General features: G+C 43.1%; 1 protein-coding gene across 1 annotated transcript in view; it reads left to right on the top strand.

Annotated features, from left to right (window-relative positions):
• Window positions 1-306: 306 nt before the first annotated feature.
• The window catches only part of tmem33 (transmembrane protein 33), a 36,889-nt gene continuing 25,406 nt past the window's right edge, over window positions 307-11,789 (top strand). The window contains exons 1-2 of the mRNA XM_067998846.1: window positions 307-596; window positions 3,484-3,527. Coding sequence (XP_067854947.1) covers window positions 3,486-3,527 — 42 coding nt within the window. The 5' untranslated portion in view covers window positions 307-596; window positions 3,484-3,485. The remainder of the gene's footprint in view (window positions 597-3,483; window positions 3,528-11,789) is intronic.

Genomic DNA, 11,789 nt, shown 5'->3' with positions numbered 1-11,789 from the left:
TCCTCCTATCCTGCCCACCCCATCCCTCCTCCTATCCTGCCCACCCCATCCCTCCTCCTATCCTGCCCACCCCATCCCTCCTCCTATCCTGCCCACCCCATCCCTCCTCCTATCCTGCCCACCCCATCCCTCCTCCTATCCTGCCCACCCCATCCCTCCTCCTATCCTGCCCACCCCATCCCTCCTCCTATCCTGCCCACCCCATCCCTCCTCCTATCCTGCCCACCCCATCCCTCCTCCTCCTCCTCCTCCTCCTATCCTGCCCACCCCATCCCTCCTCCTCCTCCTCCTATCCTGCCCACCCCATCCCCGTCCTCGTCGTCGTCGTCCCCCATCCACCTCTCCCTCTCTCTCTCCCCCCTTACTTACCCACCTCCTCCTCCCTCGATGAAACACCCTTTCGTTAGCGGAAGTCTATACGCGAGATTTGGGAGGCGGAAGAGAGCTGAGGAGTTTCCGGTTGCACTGGGAAGAACAAGCTAATCGTGGAGCCGGCGTTTGGGCAGCACGAGTAAAGCGGCCGTGTGCTCAGTGCGAGGCCTCCCTCCTCCACCATCTCCCCATCCCGCCCCTCACTATCGGTGTGCATCTTCCAGGTAGGACTCCTGTCGGCCGAGCAGCAGCAGCCGGTGGGCGGGTTGCTAGGGTAACGAGTATGGAACATTCTAGAGCAGTTCCAGGGATCCGAGAGGAGCCGCCGGTCCGGGGCGGCGCCATTTGTGGGAGAGAGGGAGAGGGAGAGAGCGGGCGCGGGCGTAGGCCCCACTCATTCTCTGCCATTTTACTGGGAGAGGGCACTCAGCACCAGAACCTGTCACGGGCCTTTGCAGCTCCACCTCGGCACCGCGCTGCACAGCTGGGCCGGGCAGTTACTTTGTGTGGGGAGGGAATAGTACCTCATGCCCCGATATTTCTGCTGAGAAGACCCACGTGTCCAGTGATGGTAAAATTGACCAGCTGTCAAGTGATTTTTTAAGGAGAAGCTTGACCACCCAAGTTTGGGGGTGCACAGACTATAGCCTGTGGGCTATATGCAGACCCTGAGACCCTGGGTTTCTGTCTTATTTGTGTTTTATGGGTTTTTTTATTTGCTTGTTTTCTCCTGATTGAATTTTGTGGTCTGCAAGATTGGAAAGTATAAAGTTCCACTTTGTATATGTTCTGCTTTACATCTCATGCCCTGTAAATGAGTTAAATGTCCGTTTGAGTGTATGCCTAAATATGCACTTAGTGTGTTGCACTGACAAGTGTGGAAGACCCACAAACCATCATCAACCATGGTCTTTTTGCATGAACAGAAGAGGCTGTTTAATGCATTGATGTGTAATGTTTGGAATGTGATACATTCTGGTTGTTAGTTTCATTTCCCAGAAGTGTAATTTGTACAAATGCTGATGTCATTGTTCCTTTTTTGTATCTCACGGAGAAGGAAAATAATTGAAAAGTGCAAAAATGAAATTATTTTGTAATATCATAAGACTCAACATATAATCAGCATAATTATATAGTTTGTTTAATAGTAACATTTATATCTCATGCTTAGGTAATATGTGGTGTCATTAGAATATATACTAAAAGGGGACAGCAAAGTTGCTAACTGAGTAGGAATAGATGCTGATTTGGGTCACGCTCTGCTCTGTTCCAAACCTGAGCTACTTGGTGTTGGGGTGCCAAGTGGAAACTGGCATATCCCAGCAGGGCGAAGGGAAGATTAGAGGGGACACCTTCTGGTTATGTGCTGCATAGTACGCTTTGCAGCTTGCACATCTTGCCTCTTGCACATCCCTGATTTTAATTGCGGCACTATTGGCGGCTGTGCTTTCGGCTGCCTAGGCCCTAAGCTCTGGAATTCTCTCCCTAAACCTCTCTACCTTTTTAAGAAGCTCCTTAAAACCTACCTGTTTGACCAAGCTTTTGGTCACCTGTCGTAATATCTCCTTATGTGGCTCAGTGTCAAATTTGTTTGATCGCTCCTGTGAAGGGCCTTGGGACATTTTACTACATTAAAGGTGCTCTTATAAATAAAAGTTGTTGTTGTTCACCTGTCTTCTCATCTGTAAAGTGTCAGGCCAAGCAGACAAAAATGAGGAATAAATGATTGGGGGGAGGGAATCTTGCCCAAAAAATATCCAGATGACAAAGAAAGTATTAAAGTTTGATATCCAACATAATTCATAATTATGTGTGATACTGCCCATAACCCTTGTTGTTAGGTCAACCCATCTGTAGAATATAAATTATATCCCACAGACCCTCTTCATGTATTTTCTGCTTCAGTAACATACAAATTATTTAATTTTACATTGTAGTGTAAAAAGTTTTTAAAAATTGACTGCTTTGTCATTGAGGCAGGATGTGTAACCATTATATGTACGCTGCAACCTGTTCGCTTCCTGCTTTACAGAATTGCTTTGTTTGGGCAGTTATCTTGTGTATTGGTTGAAAATGGAATGAGAACAAGCTGGGCCTTTTAGTGACAGTGTACTGAATATTCTTTTAAGGAAAGGCTAGTATCTACTTGCAAATAATGATTGTAAGGCAATCTCCACAAAACCAAATCAAAGAATTCTAATTTTTACAATGAGATTTCTGGGGAAACATTCAATGATGTGGGCTAAGCTATGTCTAGAAAGCTTTCAGAACATTACTTGGAGAAATGACAACAGATTTAGTGTCAGCTGATGTGATCTTGTGAAGTTTCTGTTTTGCAAAACTGTTTCACATGCTGACCTCATAGAGCTACGGATTTTTCAAAAATGATTTAAAAACTCATTATATACCTTAATGCTCTAACACTTTTTTTACCGCCACTTGGTTAATAGTGAAATCTATACTGCTCCATTAATCTGTACACTGTTAGGAATAGTTATGTAATTAGAGCAATCCCTACAGGAGTATTCAGTTGACACATTGTAATTTGGATGTCAACCCCTAAGGAATAAAACAAAGAACAGCTTTCATTCTTGAATTGTAAACACTGGAGCTTCATTGCCCTAGGGAACCAATCCTATTTTGTGCTTCAAACAAGGTGTGTACAATGGTGAATACCCTTCAACCTAGCATAAAAGGTAACTAGGAGGAGATGGGGTAAAAAGGAAGATCTGCTACTGGTGTATACAATTGAGGGGCTGCTGGAACTGGTGGTTTTATAATGAGAATAGGATGTACAGTGAATGAATGCCTAATTCAGATTATCTGCTAATTATATTTTTAACTCTAATTTGCTGTGCTATTTACATTGCTTAATTCAAATTATTGGATAATTCATACAAAAAACTTCAAACTATCAGGAGTAAACTGTATATCAAAAGATCAGATACTCGCATTTATATGTAGCCTCTTTGATGAATCATGAGTGCTTTGGCTGCTGTGTAGGAAAATGTGGTAACCATTCTGTACTGGCAACATCCCACAGATGGCAATGAGATGAATGGCCAGTTAATGTATATATTAGATTTAACTAAGATTTTGTTTTTCTTCCAGATATGGCCGATGCAACTAGAAATGGCCCTCAGGGTGGTATCTTGGTGAGTACAGCAGAATACTCTGTCACAACTGGGTGTCCACCATGAATTTGTCTACCCTTTTATCTTTCACAAATTCTTTTGCCTCCTATAGTTCTTTTGCAGCAAACTAAGTGTATTCCTAGCCACTCTGAGTTTTGTCTTATCAAAGACCTTCCCATATTAGTTTGAGCACCTGAGCTATATCCAGTAACACAGTTTCCAGTTTTTTCAATGCAGACCCATTAATTTTTCATACCCTACACCACAATCGGGATATGGTCATGTAGTGGCTATGTTACTGGACTAGTATCCAGAGGCCTGGACTAATAATCCAGAGAACATGAACTCAAATCCCACCATGGCAGTTTGAGAATTTAAATTCAGTTTTTTAAAAAAAATCTGGAAAATAAAGCCGGTATCAGTAAAAGTGACCACGAAAGCTGTCTGATTGCTGTAAAAACCCAACTGGTTCACTAATATCCTTTAGGGAAGGAAACCGGCCGTTCTTACCCACTCTGGCCTATATTTGATTTTAGTCCCATAGCAACAAGGTTGACTCTTAATTGCCCTCTGAAGGAGCCTAGCAAGCTATCTAGTTGTATCAAACCAGGGTAGCCAGGGCTTTGCTAGCGAAACCCCTATCCCAAGAATGAATTTTAGAAATCTGTACTCCTAGTAATAAATCAAGCATTATTCTTTCTTATCAATTTTAAAGTTTAATGTACTGGCTCCAAAAGATTCGGCTGCAAAATCTGGCTAACTTTATATTTTACACTCCTTGGAGACGTCCACCATAGCTTCCCAGAAAGATTAAATGACTGAACATCCTTAAAAGTATTCACTGTGTGCCCCCATCTCACTTCATCTCCTGTTTTGCTCATTATACATGGTGCTGACTTGAACGGGGTTTTGGGAACAAATAAATTCCAATTTTAACATTGCAAGCCTGTATAGGTGGTCTCCCAACACCCTCTCCATGGATTCTCCTACTCTGCATGTTTTTGCATGGCTGAAACATCAAGCCACATTCAACACGTGTATGTTACTGGAATATATGCTCATAAGCCCTGAGGCATCAGCGGCAGTACCTAAATGGTGACTGGGCTGAAGGAACTGATAATGTGGATATGTGGGAATTTTTTTTTTCATTTGCAGCTGATCAAGTTCTTTTTTTTTTCTGGGGCTATTGTAACTTAAGTTATCCTTACTGCTTTACTTGACAGTTAACATTACCAAGTTATTTAGTATGTTTTAGAAAGTAAATAAGGGAATTCATAGGGCATCCTACTTCCGTAATGTATCTTCGATTAACTTTCCCTGCAGGTTCCTGGCCATGAGCTGGGAACTGTGTTTATTTTTTTTCAACTGTTGGCCAGTTTTCTTCACAGAATGTAATTGCACTCAATTTTTAAGTTTTACTTCTGGTTTTTTTTAAGTCCCTAAATTTCACATCTCCCCTAACTACTTCCACGTCCTGTGACCCCCCCCCCCCTTTTCTACCACCTATATCCTGGGATCCACCCCAAATGCTCACATGTCCCATACCCCCTCCATCAATCTAACATGCATGGTCATTCTCATAGTACCACACCCCGCAACAACCCACATCTCTAATCCACCTACTCTACTCGCAGAGTCCATTATCTACTTCACTTCTCCCATTGTCCAGCACCACCCTCCTCCACTTCCCAGTTTGAAGAGTCAGTTGTAAATACGTGTTGGAAGAGAAGCAGCTCACTACAGTGAAAATGACAACCTTTCGCCTTCTCTTCAAATCCAGCCCAGACTGATGGGATGAAAGTCTTCTCTGTCCTATGCTCAAACTCATTGTGCAGTCTCAATCCAGTTCCTAGTGCACATGAGCCAACAGCACAAAACTGTCCCTAATTCAGCACTAATTGGCAATCTCATTCAGAGAGGCCACAAGTTGGCGAGTGTAGGAAATGGAACAAATATGGTGCAGTTGGGGGTGCCCTTCTAAGGATGGGGTTGATGTATGTCATTCAGACAAAGTTGAGGGAGCTATATCTTACAACTGGCTCTGCTATACCTGACTTGGCGGTGCCTGAAATAGGAAGAGTTCCATTCCCCAGCATTAACATCCCTCACCTTGATGACCACTTTTTAAAAAAAAATATAAAAAGATGCATATTTGCTTGTTCGTTCTTGCATGTGCATAAATTTATGTATTCCCCTCTAATCTCTGGAATAATCTTTATTGCATGATTCAACTGTTTCAGCCAAAAATAATTTCTCCCAACTAGTCCCTTGTCCCAAACTGAACAGGAATGAGAGCAACCCACTCTTCAGTATCAGTATCGGTGTCTGTTGTGTTGCACTCTAGAACCACTAGATGAAATTTACATTCTTTGGGACTAAAAATCTTGACTGCTTCCTGAATTTTATCAGCTGAGCAGTGCCGTAAAAAGCTTGCCTGGTCCAGATGCACCATCACCTACAGACTAATTTGGGGCTGGGCAATAAATGCCAGCCTTGCCAGCGATACCCACGTCCCAAGAATGATTTTTTTAAAATAGTGCTACCTTTTTGCTAATATTTTTGGTGATTATTGTCACTTTACATCAGTAAAAAAGCTGAAGCATAACTTGACAATGACAAAGACAGTCTGGTTCCTGAGCGCTTTATAGCCAGAGCAGTGAAGCACCCTTTAGTAATTAGTTTCACATTCCTCCTGTATGCAGCCTGGAGTATAATTCCAGGCTGTCAAGGTTTGGGTGCCGAACAGCACACAGAGGACTGTGCCACTGCATGAGGCTAGGAGTTGCATAATCAAAGCCTGTCTCAGGAGAGGTGCTTTCCTCAGAGTCCATGCTTTTACTGCAAGCTATTACTTTTATCCAGTTTAGTTTCCATCACATCTATCTATCTATTATATATCAAAAATTCTGAGTGGGTCGTAACATTTCATCTCAAAATACATTGAAAACTTCTGTGTCTGGCTTTATCAATGGAAAGCCTTGTTTTAAAAGTGTCATTTACCTGCAGTAGCTATCATGCCTGTAAATGGGGCAATGATTGGATTTTTAATGTTTAAAGATCTGTCATGCAACATTAGTTCCTAGCTCAGCACCGTAACTATTATTGCTCTTAAAGTCAGCATTTATGTTAGCATGGAACCCCCTTACAATTTCACTGAATGGCAGAGCAACAGTTTGCATTTATATAGCGCTTTTACTGTAGGAAAACATTCAAAGGTGCTTCACAGAGGCAAAATGAGACAAAAATGGATGCTGAGCCAAAGAAGAAGATATTACGAAGGGTAACCAAAAGCTTTGTCAATGAGGTGGGCTTTAAGGAGGTTTTAGAGGAGGAGAGGCAGAGGAGTTTAGGGAGGGAATTCCAGCCGTGACAGCTGAAGATACGGCAATGAAAGGTGGGTGATGCACAAAAGGTCAGAGTCTGAACAGTGGAGAGTTTTAAGGCCGGAGGAGGTTACAGAGATGAGGTGGGGAAAGGCCATGAAACTATAGACTGGTTAGCCTAACATCTGTCATTGGGAAAATGCTAGAATCCATTATTAAGGAAGTAGTAGCTGGACATTTGGAGACTCATAATACAATCAAGGAGAGTCAACATGGTTTTATGAAGGGGAAATCGTGTCTGACAAATTTATTGGAGTTCTTTGAGGAAGTAACATGCAGGGTGGATAAAGGGGAACCAATGGATGCAGTATATTTGGATTTCCAAAAGGCATTCGATAAGGTGCCACATAAAAGATTACTGCACAAGATAAGAGCTCATGGTGTTGGGGGTAATATACTGGTATGGATAGAGGATTGGCTAACTAACAGAAAACAAAGAGTCGGGATAAAAGGGTCATTTTCAAAATGGCAATCTGTAACTAGTGGGGTTCCGCTGGGCTCAGTGCTGGGACCTCAACTATTTACAATATATATCAATGACTTGAATGGAGGAACGGAATGTCTTGTGGCCAAATTTGCTGATGATACGAAGATAGGTGGAAAAGAAAGTTGCGATGAGGACACAAAGTGTCTGCAAAGGGATATTGACAGGTTAAGCGAATGGGCAAAAATTTGGCAGATGGAATATAATGTGGGAAAATGTGAAGTCATCCACTTTGGGAGGAAAAATAAAAAAGCAAAATATTATTTAAATGGAGAAATACTACAAAATGCTACAGTACAGAGGGACCTGGGTGTCCTACCACATGAATCACAAAAAGTCAACATACAGGTGCAGCAGGTAATCTGGAAGGCAAATGGAATTTGGCCTTTATTTCTAGGGGAATGGAGTATAAAAGGAGGGAAGTCATGCTACAACTGTACAGGGTGCTGGTGAGACCACACCTGGAGTACTGCGTACAGTTCTGGTGCCCTTAATTAAGGAAGGACATACTTGCATTGGAGGCAGTTCAGAGAAGTTTCACTAGGTTCATTCTGGGTATGGAAGGGTTGTCTCATGAGGAAAGATTGAACAGGTTGGGTCTATACTCATTGGAGTTTAGAAGAATGAGAGGAGACCTTATTGAAACATACAAGATTCTGAGGGGACTCGATAGGTAGGTGCTGAGATGATGTTACCCCTCATGGGGGAATCTAAAACTAGGGGGCATAGTCTCAGAATAAGGGATCGCCCGTTTAAGATGGAAATGAGGAGGAATTTCTTCTCCCAGAGGGTTGTGAATCTTTAGAATTCTTTACTCCAAAAAGCTGCGGAGGCTGAGTCATTGAATACATTCAAGGCTGAGTTAGACAAATTTTTGATCAGCAAGGGAGTCAAAGGTTATGGGGAAAAGGCGGGAAAGTGGAGTTGAGGTAAAAATCAGATCAACCATGATCTCATTGAATGGCGGAGCAGGCTCGAGGGGCCGAATGGCCTGCTCCTGCTCCTATCTCTTATGGTCTTATGGATTTAAGCACGAGGATCAGAATTTTTAAATTGGAGGCATTGGATGACTGGAAGCCTATGTAGGTCAGCAGTGATAAGAGTGTTGGGTGTGTGGGGATTAGTGCAGGATAGGGAGCATGCAGCAGAGTTTTGGATGAACTGAAGTTTACAGAGCGTGGAGGTGGCAAAGGCGTGGATGGAAGCTTTAGCAGCAAATCGGCTGAGGCGGAGATAGGCGGTCTTTGTGATAATGAGGATGTGGGGTCGGAACCTCAGCTCAGGATCGAACAGGGCACAGGTTGCAAACAGTCTGGTTCTATCTGAAGCAGTTGTCGGAGAGGGGTTTGGAATCGAAGGTGAGTGTATGGAGTTTCTGGAGGGGGCCAAAGACGATAGCTTCAGGTCTTCCCAGTGCTTAACTGGACAGAGTTGTGGCCCATCCAAGACTGGATGTCAAACAAACCGTCTGACAGTGGAGGTGTTGAGAAAAGTGCGGAGAGGTAGAGCTGGGTGCCATCAGCATACACGTGGAAGCTGACCCATGTTTGTGGATGATGTTGCGTTCACCTGAGAGGGCAGATGGGGCCTCGGTTTAATGTCTCATCCGAAAGATGTCACCTCTGGCACTTCGGCACAGTGCACCACTCTCAGTACTATCAGCCTGGATTATATGTTCAAGTCTCTGGAATGGGACTTGAATCCACGACGTGGTAGAATGCGAGAGTGCTACCACTGAGCCATGGCTGACGCTGTCTCCATCTTAGTGACAAGCTTGCATTAGTTGCTCATTGTGAGGGTGGAGAAAAGAAACCGGGGTTATCTTTCCTCTCCGGGATGATCCTGGAGTCATGATCGGTTTTGGCAGAGGAGAGTGAGGCCCAATACTGCTTGATTTGATCCAGCCAGAACTGGTAATGGATGGCTAAATCAGTTGTGTGCCAGGTACCCTCAAGTCTGCCACTTGGATTTGAGGGAATGAGAATGGAGATGGGGATCAAACCAGGGGCAATGGTCATGCTAGGAGACAGTAAAGGTTTATTAGGGACAAGAGCATCAAAGTTGGAGGTGGGGGAGTGGTTGAGCAGATTGAATATGGCTGAAGTATAGTGATGAATGGAAGGCGAAAGGCTAGGCAGTTGGGTATTTGAAAATGCTGTTGTAAGTGCCTTGGGGGAGAGTCTTTTCCAGCGACAGATGGCTGAAGGAAGTGGGGTTTGAAAAGGGTAGGGGGATGTGGGTGTGAAGGATACAAGGAAGTGGCTAGAGATGGACTTGCCTCTGTAATTTAAGATGATAGGAATAGAAAGGCCATGTGAGATGGCAAGTTTGATGGGGTGGATGTGAATATGGGTAAGACAGCTTATATGAAGGGAAAGGTTAAGGGAGGACAGGAGAGCAATGAAATCAGAGGAGAGAGAGCGAGGCGAGTTGAGGTGGAGGTTGACATCACCAAGGATGAGGAGTTGCTCAGTGCAGAGGCTAAAGGAGAGAGATTAACTCTGGGTGAAACTTGGGATGGAGCTTGGGTCGTGGTAGAGAACGAGGATTATAAAGGAGGTGAGAGGGGTGCAACAAAGTGAGAAGATGTCAGAGGAGTAGGGGGAGAATTCAAGATGTGATTTGATGATAAGGGCCACACTGCCACTTCAGTGGTTTGGGTCATATCTCCAGGTGGGGAGGGTTCAGTAAGGGGTAAGGTGTTGCCACCGGTGAGCCTAGTTTTCATCAGAGCCAAGATATCAATGCAGTTGTCCAAAAGAAAGTTGTGGATAGCAAAAAGTGTACATGGAAAAGTATCTCTTTCTGCCTCCTCCCCCTCCCCCATCCCAATCCTCCTCTTCTCCACCCCACTCCCAAGTTTACTTAATTATTAATTCGTTACCAAGTTTCTTCTCTTCTGCAAGACGTCTTTTTATCTATTGCCTACTTCAGTGCTCCAATTTATTTGATTTATTTCACTGCATTCTCTCTAATACCTCTCAATTCGTGAACCTGAACTTATTGCCAGAATTCACCTACGGCAAGGTAACAAATGTCCGTTTATTTAAATAATGCTATATTTCATTTAAAATCCCACTCCAGCCAAAATGTTAATTCACCCAAGTTCATTGAAACCCTCTCCCCATAAGAAGGTAATAAGCCTGCTTTAATTTCATTGATTTCACCCAATTCCCCACCTGTTTCTTCCTTTTCTAATTTCCATTACTTTAAATCCACATTTAAATTTATTTATTGGAAAAAAAACCTTGGCAACTCATTTCTGTAGAGGTTTGATTTCTGCTTCATTCTTAGTTTGTTACTTTCCCACAATTTATTTAATTAATTCATTTATTCAAGCACTTCATTTGATCATTTCATTAGTATGTAGATCTAATTCCTCACCCAAAAGACTAATGAGTGAGTAATCGCATAATGTTTCTAACCGGTATGCAGATAAATCATTTTAAACCAGTGCAGGTCTGAACTACCTGTGCACAATGCCACATGGCATCTTTTAATGTATATTATAAAATACCTCCGTAGGATGCACAATTCTTGTAAGTCTTGCATTTACTCTAATACTTTCCCTATTGCACTTTGTTCACAACACCCCTATTGTTAGAAAATGGAGAATTCTCTGACTCAAATGTGAGCAACGATAAAGGAGATTAGCCTATGCTGTGTTTGTGCTTGCATATTAAAGTATGTCTCAACATACAAACATCAATTGTGTGCATGTCTGGGAAACCAGCAATCAGCTTTCAAAGTGCAAGAGTTTAATCTGAGTGAAGGATTCAGTTAACTGGACTATTCAACTAGTGAGAATCCAAATCACATACTGACTTCCATGTGTATTATAACTGCATTAAAATCCACACTGAGGAGGTGATATGGTCTATAACTGGAATATGATCATGGTTGGCTATCTAGTTTCAGGAAGAAATATATACTGCTTGATTTTCACATCGTTCACCTGATGAAGGAGGAAGCCTCCGAAAGCTTGTGAATTTAAAATAAAATTGCTGGACTATAACTTGGTGTTGTAAAATTGTTTATGATTGAGAATAAGCAGGGCTTGTCAGTTTCACAGTGTTTGTCAGTTTCTCATAATGTTTCTACCTGTGTCCACAAGATTGTCCTCTACTTTGAAATTGAAATAATTCACTAGTGCTTTACCAGTATCTGTCTTTTTTTCTTTGGTTCTTCCGATCATTAATCTTTCACCTGTAATCACAGACAGATATTTACGGGGAGGGAGTGCAGCCGGGAAACCTGGAAATATGGGATAGGTGGAGGTCCTGCCGAATTGAACGGCAGGACCTCATTTGAGGTTTTTTTTCTGTTTCCCGCCCGGCAGCTGGCCAGATTGAGAGGCTGGCTGGCCGCCGGGGGCGGGAAGGCCACAGCCGGGGACCGGAGAGGAGGGAAGGAGGA

The sequence above is a fragment of the Heptranchias perlo genome, chromosome 1 (genome assembly GCF_035084215.1).
Source record: "Heptranchias perlo isolate sHepPer1 chromosome 1, sHepPer1.hap1, whole genome shotgun sequence".
Classification (NCBI taxonomy): Eukaryota; Metazoa; Chordata; class Chondrichthyes; order Hexanchiformes; family Hexanchidae; genus Heptranchias; species Heptranchias perlo.
This window is presented reverse-complemented; position numbering and strand designations above follow the sequence as displayed.